General features: G+C 37.4%; 4 protein-coding genes across 4 annotated transcripts; 1 reads left to right on the top strand and 3 right to left on the bottom strand.

The window, feature by feature from the left end:
* Positions 1–959: 959 nt before the first annotated feature.
* Positions 960–3,121, top strand: LOC140784322 (nucleoside diphosphate kinase 1). The gene is made up of 4 exons (XM_073131645.1): positions 960–1,129; positions 1,221–1,269; positions 1,366–1,597; positions 2,686–3,121. The coding sequence occupies exons 1-4, from the start codon at positions 1,079–1,081 to the stop codon at positions 2,801–2,803; spliced, it is 450 nt and encodes a 149-aa protein (XP_072987746.1). The 5' UTR covers positions 960–1,078; the 3' UTR covers positions 2,804–3,121.
* A 472-nt stretch (positions 3,122–3,593) lies between these two features.
* On the bottom strand, positions 3,594–7,645 carry LOC140784319 (uncharacterized). The gene is made up of 5 exons (XM_073131641.1): positions 7,053–7,645; positions 6,523–6,936; positions 5,500–5,592; positions 4,642–4,781; positions 3,594–4,179 (listed from the first exon to the last, which is right to left on the bottom strand). The coding sequence occupies exons 1-5, from the start codon at positions 7,461–7,463 to the stop codon at positions 3,744–3,746; spliced, it is 1,494 nt and encodes a 497-aa protein (XP_072987742.1). The 5' UTR covers positions 7,464–7,645; the 3' UTR covers positions 3,594–3,743.
* Positions 7,646–7,858: 213 nt separating this feature from the next.
* Positions 7,859–10,769, bottom strand: LOC140784321 (large ribosomal subunit protein bL19c-like). Its single transcript, XM_073131644.1, has 4 exons — positions 10,231–10,769; positions 10,062–10,148; positions 9,845–9,978; positions 7,859–8,276 (listed from the first exon to the last, which is right to left on the bottom strand). The coding sequence occupies exons 1-4, from the start codon at positions 10,594–10,596 to the stop codon at positions 8,168–8,170; spliced, it is 696 nt and encodes a 231-aa protein (XP_072987745.1). The 5' UTR covers positions 10,597–10,769; the 3' UTR covers positions 7,859–8,167.
* A 571-nt stretch (positions 10,770–11,340) lies between these two features.
* Positions 11,341–14,096, bottom strand: LOC140784320 (protein mago nashi homolog 2). The gene is made up of 3 exons (XM_073131643.1): positions 13,782–14,096; positions 13,181–13,357; positions 11,341–11,634 (listed from the first exon to the last, which is right to left on the bottom strand). Exons 1-3 carry the CDS (start codon positions 13,998–14,000, stop codon positions 11,569–11,571), a joined length of 462 nt encoding a protein of 153 aa, XP_072987744.1. The 5' UTR covers positions 14,001–14,096; the 3' UTR covers positions 11,341–11,568.
* Positions 14,097–15,163: the final 1,067 nt, after the last annotated feature.

Below are 15,163 nucleotides of genomic sequence, written 5' to 3'. Positions count from 1 at the left end.
GAGAGAGATATGAGAGGAGGGCATTCCTCACACCAGGAAACAGTATAGCCAACTTTTTGATGAGTATGAGGGGTGTGAAAGGCGAAGGAAGAGAAGCCCATTTTAACGTTGTATTTAACGTCGGTGTCGAAGGAGGGAAAGGGAAAAGAGAGATAAGGAGGAAGAAGAGAAAAAAAAATAGACTACATTCTCTTTTTGTAGTCAAGATGGCTATGTAAGGAGAATAAAGGATAATCAGTGATGAAATCATCTAGATAGCGATGACACTGAAGAGAGAGGAAGAGGGTGAAGCCCTAATAAAGAGGTCACAATTGTTGTTTCGGATAGTTGTTTTGATGTACTTGAATCTGATAAGTAAAGACTATGAAATTCAATTTTAGACCACCTAGGCTTTACCAAATGTGAACCTTAATATATATATATATATATATAGAGTTGAACCTTGATTTATACTGTTTACTAGTAGGATTTGATATTCAAAGATCTATAAGTGACATGTAATTATTAAATATCCAATTCATTTGAATCCAGGAAAAAAAAATTATGCTGAGAAGATGAGGAAACGCATAATTAATTTATTTGAGAGCCACGTAGGGCCTAACTCAGCATTAGCTATGAATGAATGCCCATAGGTTTTTTTGAGCAATTAATATTTCTACATCCAATTGAATCACGATCGCCTTGATTCATTGTCTTTTATTATAAAATTGCGAGTATTATAACAATTTGCTTCTGACATCAAGCAAAGCCAAAATCCAATTTTATCTCAACTTTTTTTTTTATTAGGGTCAAAGACATCCCCCAATATCATCCAATGGACCAAGTACAACTAACCCCGAATCTATCTGTATAAAATTCCTACAACTAGAATTGCAGAGCATCCTCTGCCCTTAGGACGAGAACCGAACCCGGATCCGACCCGTTCGAAAGTCAAACTTTGGAGCAGTCCGAACTGATCGATCCGACGGCCACGAAACATCCCTCTCCTTATAATTACGGAAAACCCTCGTCTTCTTCTCGCATCCAAGGTTAGGGTTTTCCTCTGCTCTCTTTGATTTGAGAAGAAGAAAACTAAGTGATGGAGCAGTCTTTCATCATGATCAAGCCCGATGGGGTTCAAAGGGGCCTGGTAGTCCTTCTTCTCGATCTCCTTTTTGCATCGCATCGATCTTTTCCTTCTAATGTGAATCTAATCAAGCCTGTTTTTTGTTCGCTATCAGGTCGGTGAGATCATTAGTCGATTTGAGAAGAAGGGTTTCTACCTGAAAGGTAAAAGAGCACTACCCAAATTTCTATAATAGTATATTTTGGTGTTACGGAGAAGAAAGATCGAACCTTGGTGTGTTTTGGGTGGTTGAAAACCAGGGATGAAGCTTTTGAGCGTGGAGAGATCCTTCGCAGAGAAGCACTACGCTGACCTCGCGACCAAGCCCTTCTTCCCTGGATTGGTGGATTACATCGTCTCGGGCCCGGTAGTGGCCATGGTTTGGGAAGGAAAGGACGTGGTCCTCACCGGTCGCAAGATAATCGGGGCCACCAAACCGTCTGATGCTGCCCCTGGGACCATACGTGGGGATTTTGCCGTTGAAGTTGGCAGGTAAATGCCATCTATTTTCTTGGTATATGTTAAAGTTTGATTATGAGTACATTTGGGTAGTTTTAATCATAATAAAATGTTGTGATATACGTGGGGATTTTGCTATTGAAGTTGGCAGGGAATGGCATCTCTTTTCTTGGTAGACGTTAATTTTGATTATGAGTACATTTGGGTAGTTTTAATCATGATAAAATGTTGTGATGCCGTTGAAGTTGGCAGGTATATGTCTTCTCTTTTCTTGATATATGCTAAATTTTGATTCTGAGTACACCTGGGTAGTTTTAATCATGATAAAATGTTGTGATATTTGAATGACTTCCAAATGAGAAGCACAGTGATGAATTACTACATTGATTGCCTTGTCTCATGGAAGTAAGTTTGGTTGACAACATCTGCTTGCAAGTGATTGATGGTCCTGTTTAGATGCAATAGATTTTATAAGAATAGGAGGTTTCTCATGCTTGCTCATGATGTTCATTCTATAATTCCATTTATAGGAGGTTTAATTCTTCTATGGTCTTGTTACTCAAATAATTTAAATGCGATGAAATGTCTTCTAAAGGGGGAGAAGCAATGCTGCAAAAAAAAAGTAACTTTTTTTCATCGTACCAAATACGATCCAAAGTAGACAATTTTTTGAGCTTTTTTCGAATATCAAGGATTGTCCATGTTTTCCATGGATTAGTACTTTGTAGACAATGCCTAACCGATAATCTGGAATTATAAAATATCCATAAACTACTGTGGTATATATGGTACTTGAATTTTTATACTATTCTTTTTGCTAGCAGTATGGAGTTCTTGTCCTCATCATTCTCATCTATTATATATATGAATCTGAGTATACATTGCTCTATCCACAAGAAGCAAAGACCGGAATAAGCTTGATAAATTAGAAATTTACCATGACTCTCTATTGCTATTTATCTTCTCTCCTATTTAACTTATTCAAACTCCTTTTAAATCTCCAGGTAATTTTGTGAATTTCCTTTTGTTCCGATAACCTCGTGTTAGTTTTCTTTCAATATCCTGTACTTGTAGTCTTATATATTATATTTTGATTTGGAGCTTATTTGATTCTTGTGCAGGAATGTTATTCATGGGAGTGATTCGGTTGAGAGTGCAAGGAAGGAGATTGCTTTATGGTTTCCTGAAGGCATTGCGAACTGGCAGAGCAATCTTCACCCCTGGATTTATGAGGCTTAAGTTATCATAATCTTCAAGCCCACAAAATTCCTTCGCAATAAATTTTGACTTGAATAATATAGGTTGTGGGACAACCTTTTGGTTTAAAACTGCTTAATATTATAATGTCAATTACGATCGTCAAGATTGAGTTGTATCCCTCTGTTTTCTCCAATTTACACTTGCCTTCGGATCACATGATCTGTAAAATTTGAAGAGCTATTCATGATTTGCCATTTGGTATTGCATCTCTGTAGCTCTTGTTGTCTGTTTGCTTTGTGTCCAATGTTATATGATTGTTTATGTCCCAAGTAAGTCAATAATATTTACTTTCTAAAATTTTATATTTATGTTACATTTTTTATCTTACTGGTTAGAACTGATGACATTTACTTCTATCACCCTTGAATATGTTATGATTTCTTTTTTCATGGGAAACATGTTATGAACTTTTTTTTCCAAGGGGAAATTATATTTCAATTATTTGTGGTTAGATTTACTCTATAATTTTATTTGTGTCACTTTATCCTCTTATATTATATTAAAATTAAATTGAATTTAAAAATAATAATTAGAGAAAAAGTTATAAATAAGTAAATAACTTTTCAACACATTAAAAATAATATTAGTTATTTAAAAATAATTGATATTATTTTACATGAAATATAAAATAACATAAATAAAACTATAGGATTTAAACTGAATTTAGATCTAACCGTAAATGTATGTTTGTCTGGTTTATCTTATTGCAGCTTGGCTATCAGGTTACCTGCTTTCAAGTTCGATGGGACCAAAATTTCAAATTAAAGCATGGAGAAATATTATATCTTTGATATTTGTATACGGGGGTTCTTCAACTTATCAAACTTAACTAGATTTGAAAATGAGTGCAGACGAAAGCTTATCAACACCGAAGATCAGAAAACAGATTTTGAGGGGAAAAAGAAAACGCTCAAAAGAATTACATAGCAGCTGGCTCATTCCACCTTCTTTTGACCTCAGTTTTGCATCTAACCTCCTTGAGCTTTCCATCAGTACCATAATCTCTTTCCATCACAAGGTTAATCCCTTCGTCTGAGTACCAACCCACTCCAATACAGAGGATGCCATCCCGGTCCACATCAACATACCCAGTGACACCACCAGGTAACCAAAGTACTGTGACATCCTGCAAGTCAAGCATCTCTTCCTCCCCGAAGAAGATAGAGGCCTCTGGCAAGCTTCTCTTCTTCAAGGTCTCTGTACACAGATACACTAAAGGAAGTCCATCGTCAACTTCCATCGCTTCACTGAAGATTGGTGTCGCGCTAACCTCAAACACCTTCCAGGAACCTGTGAGTTCTGATGGTTGGGTACGTTTCCTTTGTGAGATGGGTTTCAGGTCGAAAGGCACATTGCTGCACAGAAGATCATTTCCAATATCATTCCATTTAAATCACAATGGATCAATCATTTAGAAGCAAAATTTGCTAGTGCGAAAAGAAAAAAAAACTAGGAGATACAATAATTATACCACTGCAAAATGTCATACAGATCATTGCAAAGAGATGATGATTTCCATCACTAAATTTTCTTTGACAGAAGACATTATAAATGGAATATGATAGCTAAACTTCTTTCCTGCTTCATATATTTGAGATACTGCAATAATTGTCATGTATTAACTTTTAAATGCATCTTACAAACTGCAAACAAAAATGAAATGCAATCTTACCGTTCTTCCCCTTCTAATCAGATAACCAATAATGTCTATCTTCCATGTACTATGTATGTTTTGTGGAAAAATGTGGAAGGACATCAGATATGCTTTAGATAGCAAAACTGTAAGAGTTTGTAAGAAGACTAGGATAGAATCTTACTGTCCGTCATGAAGATTAATTGGGCTGTCCCACTGTTCTTCATATACAGCAACCCTTACGATTTGTATACTGCTTCCCCCTTCATTAAACTCGATAGTATGAACTATACGCAATCTCTTGTGGCATCCTTTAACTAAACACTGAGAAATGAAATATTGCAAAGAACTTGATTCTTACCAGTAGTTCAAAGTCTTATGCAGACAAGACCATACCATATATGTTATTAAAAAATCAAGACCATAAGGTAAGCATATAACAAAGTAAATATAATTTCTAAAGCAACCACCAGCTGATAATGACACATAAACGTTGATGTTGTATTGGACTACTGGCAATCAATTGCCTATGGAAAATTTTGACTTCAGGGAATAGTTGAATCACCTTATTTTTTTCGCATACAAGGAGAGGGTGGCAATGGGAGGGTTTTATAAATCACATTGCTATTTGAGCATACCCTTAAAAAAACAAACCATCACCTGTCTATGAGACATACAAGTGCGTCAACATTGTTCAAAGAGATAACACAAGCAGCTGAGAGCTTTATGAGATTTGGGTAAAAACTAGCTACCTATGCTTCAGTCCACTACATGTTGTCCATGTTGTGCATCATTTTTGCCAACGGCATGAAAAAAGACAAGATATTTCAAGAGGTGGTTAGCATGAAAACTAAAAGGTGATCTGGAGGCATAAATAAATGCAGAGAACCTAGAGACACAAATAAACAAATTTTCCAATATCACCTACTTACACTAACAGCCAACCCAATTGTTTCTCTGTAGTGTATTAAGTACATGCCAGTGAGAATATTAGTTCCATAAAATCTGCAGAAAGAAAATTGAAAAGCTGCATAAAATTTACTTGTTCAAATTGGAAGGTTGGAGAAAGAAAGTATTTTGATTCATCAAATTCACCAACTGGTAAATCAACTGGTCCTCTGGAATATGAGCCATCCTGAAAGATGTACAAACCAGTAAGAATTTATAAGGAAAAAGATTAATAAAAAAGATTCTTTGAGATTCAGCAGGATATTTATATAGCAGAGCAAATCAAAATATGGAATCTGTGTCAGGAATAACATTCTGACCAAAAAATTAAGAAACAATAATACATGAATCAAGAATAACATACAGGAAACATCCTTACCTATAAGGACTTACTGGATAATGATCCAATGTAAGCGCATAGTAAGGACTGTGCAAACCAACAAGGCACTAAAATTGCCCACCTAAGCAACAATTCTGCAATCATTTACTAAATTACTAAACTAATAGTGGTGAAAATTCAGCGTTAACACTGCCGCTAAGTTAATCCACCTAATCCATGCTGTCAAACACTTGACTGCTTCTTGTGCCATAGAAACACAACCAAGTCTGGCACAGATTACCCTACCTTATCAAAGAGGGCTTTAAGACAGGATTCCAAACCTCACAGCCCTGCTCAGAGATCACAATTGGTGAAATTGGCTATCACTCACTGGAATGTGTTAGATGATTCTAAATAATGACCTAATAATTATATAGTGTTAATCGCATTTTTTAAGACTTTTTCCCTTGTATTCCACTAGCAGTGAATGATAAAATCACCTTGCAATGGACTATGCATGAGAAAGCATGCCTCTATAATTCAAAATGACTGATATCAACAATTATCCTTACAATGTTAAACTGCATTTAAGACAACTCACACACTATTTGTGACACTTCTGAAGCCTCATTTGCAGACAAAGGATATAATTACCAATTTTGTAGATTAAAGGTTTGTGTCATTACTAACTAGAAACTATAAAATTCATGTTTGGGTACCAATGAGACATTCAGTATCAGTCTATCAGAATATAATTGAATGAAGTAATTGACATGAATGAGAGAAAATAAATCCTACCTCAAAGAAAACAAGCCCTGGCTCCATGGCCATGGCATCTTCCTCCAACACGTCACTTCTCTTCAAATCAAAGGACTCATAGACAGGCAAATCGAGACTCACATTTGAGGCCCTTTTTCCGGCATTCTGATCCCCATCATCGTTTCTCTCATCTCTCTTAGCATGTTTTCTAGTTTCTCCGGAAGGGTTTAGTGTCACCCAATTCGTCTTCCTTCTAATTTCAGAGCCATGGCCCTCTGCCGGCACCTTCTCAATGTGGGATAGAGTGTAACAATCATAAAGATTCTCATTTTGTTTCCCTATTCCAATTGGTTCCATCTCCGCAGTAATCGGGGAGAACACAGCTCCGACGCCCTTCCATATACCACTTATACTGCTAGCAAAGGTATCCCAAGCTGGTTTTATAACCGGTTCCTACACGAAACCATCCAACCATTAGAAAGATACTCAACGAAAAAAATCTTACCAAACGACCAAATTTTAAGGTAAAAATTCGAACTTTAGCAATCCATTAGCCAGATTAAAGGCACCTGGGTCTGGAGAACCGTCTCAATCTCCACAAGCATGGCTCCTGAAACCAAAACCCTAGAGTCACGCCCTTTCGTCCCGGGGGACCTCGCCTTTCTCTCCCTCCTCTTCCTCCTCCTCCTGAAACCCGACGGTTTCTCCTCCAGTGCGGCCTTGGCGGCGACTTCGTTGTCGATGCTCCAAATGTTCTCCTTCCTCTTCGCCGCCTTGATGGATTCAACTCTCCGCTTAGGATTCGCGCCGTAGCCATTAGAAATGGCGCGGGAAATCCTAGGGGAGGCGGAAACCCTAGTAGCCGAGGAAGAGGAGGAGGAGGAAGGGGAGGATATGGGGATTTGGAGGGGGCGGAACCCTAAGAATGGGAAGCGGGGGAGGGTGAGGTTACCGCAGACGTCGAGGCACTGCGACTGCATGCTGAGAGAGAGAATTTCAAAGGAAAACAGAAGTGGAAGTGAAAGAGGTAGAAAGAGGAAAGGAGAGACGAAAGGTTTGGATTCGCGAGGAGGACGAGATGCGCCGTTTGGATGCCACGAGTCAAAGTAAGGAAAAAAAAAACAGATAAATACACACAAAATTGCCCAATATTTTATCGTCTCAGTCGATATTTCGAAGATAATAGAGATATAAATACCCATATTTACAGGTACAATCAAAGTCTCTGTTCGTCACGATATAATCAGTGGAATGGAAAAGTTCAGTATCCAATCTCTTCACTGTTTCATGTCTGATTGTGGATACTAAAGTACATGAATCAACCTTTCTCAGAAAAGGGTAAAAAAGAGTAGAAAAAGAGTACATAAAGCAAACGAAAGACTTCGACGTACGATAATTATATTCAAAATTCATCATATGAATCTTCCTGAATAGCTTGCCATGATCACAATATCACATTCTCTTTAGGTTCAAATTGAGCGGACTCAAATCCAGAAGTAAACAGGGATCATACAGGAGAAGAAGAATCAATACCGCGCACAGAACAAAAATATGTTCTCCTAAATCAAAGATCTGGAAATTAGTAAGAGATGTCCATGGAAAGCCGACATTCAAAAGATACACAATTTGCTTTTACATAGGGAAATTTGAAATGCCTATCGAAACAACTGCTTGGCTTCCGATTTTACTTGAAGGTAGATAGCCGCGGAAGCTTGTCTCTCAAGTAGTACAACCTTGCTCTCCTCACCTTCCTGTGACTAACAACCTTGATCTCCTTGATGTTAGGGGAGTACCTGAAATAGAACCAATGTGTTCGCATTAGCTTCCTGCTTGTCTCCACCTGATGCAAGAGTAGGTCGCAACACTGCACATAAACTAACTAGCTACAAAGATAAGCATCTCAACTTCTCCATATAAAGTTGAGGGATTCTAAAATAATATAAAAGTTTCTGAATGTATAGACTACCAGTTTAGCCCTCCTATTGTATTTAGATACCAAGAGGTCCATTTGAAAATTTAAAATGTAAACTAGTTTTTCGGAGTATCCAAACTTAAATAAATTATAGCTGAGTTGTGAAGTTCATTTCATGGATCAACTGCCATGAGTTGCATACCAAAACACTCACTAAGAACAGCAGAAATATCCAAAACTCACATGTTTATAGTGTTTGTCTACAAGGAAATATGTTATTCTGCATTGTTGAATTAGCAGACACCAGAACTGGGATGAATGCCTATCTAGAGTGGGCAGCATGAGAGAGGGTACCAACCAACGAGAAATTAGTAATAGACTGACAGGAGAGAGGTTCCACTGCACTTCGATTGGCTTCACTACTAAGCAATTTACTAGTCATCTTTAGGGGGAAAAAAAGCATAAAACAGTACCTGAGGTTTCTTGAAACATGCATCTACTAAAATTGACACTAGATCTTAAGAATGTGGCAAAAGTCACAATAATATTAAGAAAATAAGCAAGGTTTTGTTGAGCCTAAATAATATTGTTGCTTTTTGTCAAGTCTAAAGATGGTATTTCATGAAGAGGGCCCACATTATAATTGACAAAATATCAGATCAAAGTGTGTCAATGATATAGTGTTTGTAAAACGACAATCAGGGAGAGCAGCATGGTTTCACAAAGACAAGGCTGAATACTTTTCAACAGCATACTGGTGGCAGTTGTCAAATGGAAAAAAGTTACATGATAGGAGTAATTGTTAGGAAGGAACTACCAAAATCATTAGCGGTAAAGGAGTTCAAAATTTCTCAAACCCAACAGAACAAAAATGGTTCAAACATGAAACTTTACTATTTCAGTTTTTTTTATCATGATCATACGAAAGAATGGAGCCAGCAAGGAAACTTTTTTAAGATATAAAGCAAGAAATCCTAGAAGCCTTTCCATGGAAGATGATTTCTCTAACATAAACAAATTCTCTAGTAATATCTAATGATATTCCAGATTGAAAACATATCAGTGTATATTAAATGTATTAAATTTATTGTGATGAATGTATTCATGGAGATCTAACCTCAAAGTTCAGCCAAGTATACCATCAAATTTAAGTAGATATAGATAGAGCAATCTACAAGGCCATAACCTTCGATATGTTATCCTGAAAAATCTATAATCCACGCCTTGACTCATTGTACTTCTGTTTGGCAAAATACAATCGTACAACACACTTCCTCAACATTTCATCAAAAAAATTGCTAGCATTAACACGCACAGGGAAATGGCACATACAAACACCATCAGCCAGTTATGTGCTAAAATGCAATTAGCCAATAAATAGCTCACATGATTACTACAGTAAAATAATGTTTGAATGGAGAGAATCAGAGGGAATAATTGAGAACTTACACAGGGAACACAATTTCAACACCAATACCAGCAATGATTCTCCGAATGCGGATTGTAGTATGGATCCCCGCATTTTGCTTCGATATGACTATACCTTTATAAATGGACAACCGCCGCCTATTCTCAGGTACTTCCTGCACTCCAGTTGCATCCAGACGCAAAGCATTCATAGACCACCAAATCATAGTAATACAAGGCCAAGAAGAATAAAATTTACCAGTTTTATCTCCACAACATCGCCGGTCCTGAGGTCTGGCACCGCCTTCTCCTTCTCCGCGGCCTCAACCGCTCTCTTGTTCAAAATCTACCCAACCCAAAGCAGTTAAATACCATCAACTACCGCTCAATTAATTCAAACAATAAGACGAAAGGTTGCAAAATTTTACCCCCATGATATCTCCTAGCTTAACCCTTCGCTTTCTCGGAGGCTTCTCCTCCTCTTCTGCAGTAGAAGCACTGGAATCCTCCTCTTGCGTCTCGGCCCCGACGGTCTCTCCGGTCTCCTCTCCCTCCACGGCCACCTCGACATCTCCGACCGTTCCCTCGTCATCCGGAGTCGATCTCACAATTGCCACCGCCGATTCCCTGCCCCGGAGAATCAAGGAAGGTAGGATGGTCGACACAAATACGGAAGAAGGAGCCCTAGAGATCGAGAGGCAGTTGGGAGCAGCAGAGGAGAAGAGGGCGAAGGCTGGCTTCGGGGTACGGAGGGAAACCGTGGGGAGAGAGAAGACCGCGGCGGCGGAGGCCATGAGATTTGCGATAGGACGAAAATGACGGACCGGGTTCCAAATTTTAGAAGTAGAGCGGAAGCATTTGGAGCTGAGAACGAGAGGAATGGAGTGGGGAAAAGAAGAAAGGAGGAAGAGAATGCTCTTATCTTCTGGAGATAAGCGGATAAAAAGAAGGAAGAGGATGCGCTGCGGGTACGGCTTGGGTGGCTACAGATGGGTTCAAGGCTTGGCGCGACCGGAACAAAGATCGCAATGGATCAGGCCAGGTGGAGCTCGATCAGACTTGGTCCGACTAACTCCTGACTTTAATTTAAAGTTTAAACACGTAGGTGGGGGGGGGGAAATTATGATTCGATTTTGCTGGTTAATGCATAATCCAATAGTGAAATTTTGTTAGTTAATGTACAAACCCAGTACAATAGTCAAATAATTCAATATCTTGGGGCTTGAGATGAGGCATTCATGATCCAGGAATCAAATACTACATAGGAGCTGGAAATTTTTATTTCCTTCTAAATACCTTCTTCTATTTTCTACAACTTGTAAATCTACGTCTCATGTTTCTCAATGAAATGCTGAGATTTGCCTCCCTAGTCTCAAGACAACTATCTTCACAGGCAGCCACTGGTGCTTACCCTCAGTAAGAGGGGGAAATATGCACCATCAGTATAAGAGGACTTCAAATTCATCATCTCTAGATATGCTACTTCTTTGCTATAGATTGGACGAGACTTAAAAAATAAAAAAAAAGGATAATACACATGACAAATCATCATAAATTTAGAAATTCCAAAAGATATCTGAATCAGTAAAGCATCCTCAGTTTTGGTGTCAGGCAGTAAAGCAGAATTCTGAAAAATGTCTAACATACACGCTACAAATTCACTAGGGAAGCAGACTCAAATTTGGAAAGAGCACACGTCAATTATACATGTTTCACACTTAAACCGGAGACCAGACCTCAATATTCAAAAAGAGGCAATCATGAACTTAGGACTGAATAGGCTTAATTTTGAAATGCAGTGAAATCAGAGAAAACACAAAGCACTTCAGATCCTGCACACAAGAAAAAACCACAGAATGTTAGATATCAAAAATCATAGAAGAGCATTTGAGTTGTGAGAAAAGAAAATAAAACCATGAGAATACATCCTATATTATATATATATATATATATATATATAAGAACACAGAGAAACGAGTAAGAAGGGTAAAGATGAAGCCACTCCTGCAAAGGGCGTCAGCCATTAAATTTGTGAAGACCTTGTAAAAACGAAACCAACAAATAAAGTGACAGAATATCGTAATCTTTATTGAAAATGAAGTGAGTAGAGATAAAAAGCTTATGTCCTGGAGACCTACTATTGTTGAAAGAGAAATCTGCTGCAATTCTTTTGTCACTCATTTTTTAGATCATCAAATGTCTCTTCACATAACTCAAACTTTGAACAAGAGAAAACACTGAAAAGTCAAATTTACAAACTGCCCTCACTGATTAAACCTATCAAATAAACAGAAACAACTGAAACGTACAACATTACTGTCATTACATAATGTTATGGAAATAGAATTAAATAGTAGCATCAAAAGATTACAATAATGGTACTAAAGACCAGGACCAAAGCAAAAGAAAATGACAGTAAAATATCAACCAATGTAAAGTTTGGGATCTTTATATGGCATTACTAGAACTGCGAAGGCAACTTATAGTAATTGGAAATAAAGTAGAAAACAAAAGCACCGAGATGACATAAAATTGGTAAGAGGAAGCAAGAAGTGCCAAGAATATCACTGATCACAACTCTCAAGGAATAAAAATATTCCATCATGATAACTCGTCATGCATAAATTTCCATTTAGCCAAAGAAAACATAACAAATAATCAGTAGCTACAGCTAATACCAAGAAGATAATAACGAAAATCGCAGCATGAAGGATTGAAAGAATCAGAAATAATAAGTAGCTACAGAGTATTAGCTAGCTCCGTTGTACAACTAAAGGGCATGTCGTCAATCCTACTAGGTGAAACATGACAGATGAGGTAAACATACGTGACAGAGTAATTTTATCCTACACTTGGGAGTCCTAGACTTTAATAATAGGATTGGTCAAGTGGACGGTATTCGTGCATAAGTTGCAATCTAGAGATACTTGCTTGCAAAGATTTCAATCACATTTAGTTAGTTCACTTTCATATTATGCAAGGAACTCAAGCGCCCTTTACCAATGGAATGCATTCTCACATCCAAGAAACAGGTCCATTTATGAAATTAAGTCATACCCACATCAAAGAAAGTACGACGTTGACTAGCTAAATGAATTTCTAGTTTGTTAAAGAACAAAATAGATAAATACCAACAAACTAATGACCCAAATAAGCCTATCCATCTCCCAAAGGATGCTATCCATCACGCATAATCTATGTTATCTTCTTTCAGCAAAATGAATTCTACTTTGCAGTGAAAAAGTTACAGTAAACAAAGCATACTGTATATCTATGACAAGACTGTTCCACAACTATTAGCTAGAAAAATAGCAATTCACAACACTAGAACAAACACCAAGAAAAAATAGTTTATAAAACACTTTCATGCATACATACCTGAACAAGGTAATAGAAGATTCGAAGACCTTCAGGATCCTTGCTTGTCTGGACATCAACCAGGGATCCAATCTTTGAAGTAGTAAAAGAAATGTGTTCGTTTCCCATCACGATCTCCAATTCCTGCCTTCCAACCCTATCCGGCTCAGGCCAGTTGTTGTCATCTTCCTTCATTATCTGTAAAAACCACCAAATCGTAACATTATTAATTCAACAATCAAACATGAAAAGTAAGACAAAAGAAAACCCTCGAATTTGGTTTCCAAAACAAGAAATCAATTCATACTCCTGAGAACACATGTAAATGAAACCCTAAATCCCGAGAACCCTAGATCGAAAACCCCACCGTAGAACCACCAAGATTGCGAGGAATAATCTTAAACAGATCAAACTGCTCATTAAACCACGATATCGCACAAAAACTCTCAACACCCAAATAATTTGTTCGACTAAAACCCTAACCCAACCCGAAATGTTGCAAACCCTAAACCTACCAAAACTCTAAGAAGAATAACCAACCAAGATCTCACGAACCCTAGAATAGAGCCTCGACTGGGGCCAAGCAAAACCCTAGGAAGGAAGAAGATGAAAAAGGGGGGACCTCTGAGTCGGCGATGATACGGCGGCACTCGCGGAGGACGGCAGGGGTGACGAAGACCTCCTTGCGGATCATGGTGTCGTTCTTGTAGTTAGAGTTGTTCGCGTAGCGGAGCTTGCCGTCGGGGCGGAACTCGAACTCCAAGAACTCGTGTCCGAACTTTCCCTTGTGACCCACGTAGTAACGCAGGTAGAACTCGTCCTGCTGCTCATTCGCCGCCATTGTTAGACCTCTCCCTCGCTTCTCCTCCTTGCCGTCTTTGCTGGTTCCCCACACCGGTCTGTATATAAATGGGGAAGAGTCAGTCAAATGGGTCGGAATACAAACGTGCTCGCTAGGATAATTTGCAATATAATTCCACTTTTTAATCACTTAGCAAATACGGATCAAAACAATTTTACTTACAAACAGGGGCTTTGCTTTTCAACTTAATTACATTTAATTTATCAATTATTAATAATAAACTCACCGCACATATAATTTGTTTGCACTTTATTATAATAAAATATATATTAACTATGGCTGTCAAAATAATCGAGCTGAGCTCAACTCGATAATGCTCGATCATTAAAGCTATGTTCGAAATTAAATTTGAGCCAAACTTGATGCTGAGCTGACTCGATCGAGTTGGCTCGATAAGACTCGAATATATATATATATATAATATGAGTAATATTAAATTAATATGAACCATCAAATCAAAACCGTTTCATCCATTATTTTCTTACACAATTATCTTTATTATTTGTAATTTACATTTTAGTTGTTTATTGTTTCTTGACACAATTATTTTTATTACTTATAATTTATATAGTTGCTTGTAGTTTTCTAACCCATTTATCTTTATTATTTGTAATTTATATTTAAGTAATATTTATATTTTTATAGTTGAATTATGTTTTATTTCGAGCTTGATTCAAGCCTAAATTAATTCAAGCTTGCTCAGGCTCGAAAATAGTTTGAAATTGATAAGGCTTGAAATTGCTAATTGAACAGCTCGTTTAAGCTCAAAATTGGCTCGAGTTCGAAATTGGCTCGGATTGAAATTATTTCAATTCAAGCTTGATCACAAAGATAGGTTCGAAATTAATTTCAATCCAAGCTTGATTAGAGCCGGGCTCTCGGCTGGTTTACACCCCTAATATTGACTATAAAAAATATATACTCTTAATTTTCTATATTAAATTAAAAGGTAAAATATAATCGAATTACATGAGGCCCTTACAAACATGTATGAATTGATAAGTAATGCACATAAATTGTGTAATCTTTTTCTGGTTTAGTGGGTAAGTTTTTATACATACATTGTTAGATTGAGTAGCTTAAGAAAAATTAGAACTAATCTTTTATTCATACAAGATTTAAATGGGCTTCATTATTAGCAT

Source organism: Typha latifolia, chromosome 3 (assembly GCF_019914945.1).
Source record: "Typha latifolia isolate L0001 chromosome 3, TyphaL0001v2, whole genome shotgun sequence".
Classification (NCBI taxonomy): Eukaryota; Viridiplantae; Streptophyta; class Magnoliopsida; order Poales; family Typhaceae; genus Typha; species Typha latifolia.
The sequence above is the reverse complement of the archived record's forward strand: the minus strand, read 5'-3'. Positions and strand labels throughout refer to the sequence as shown.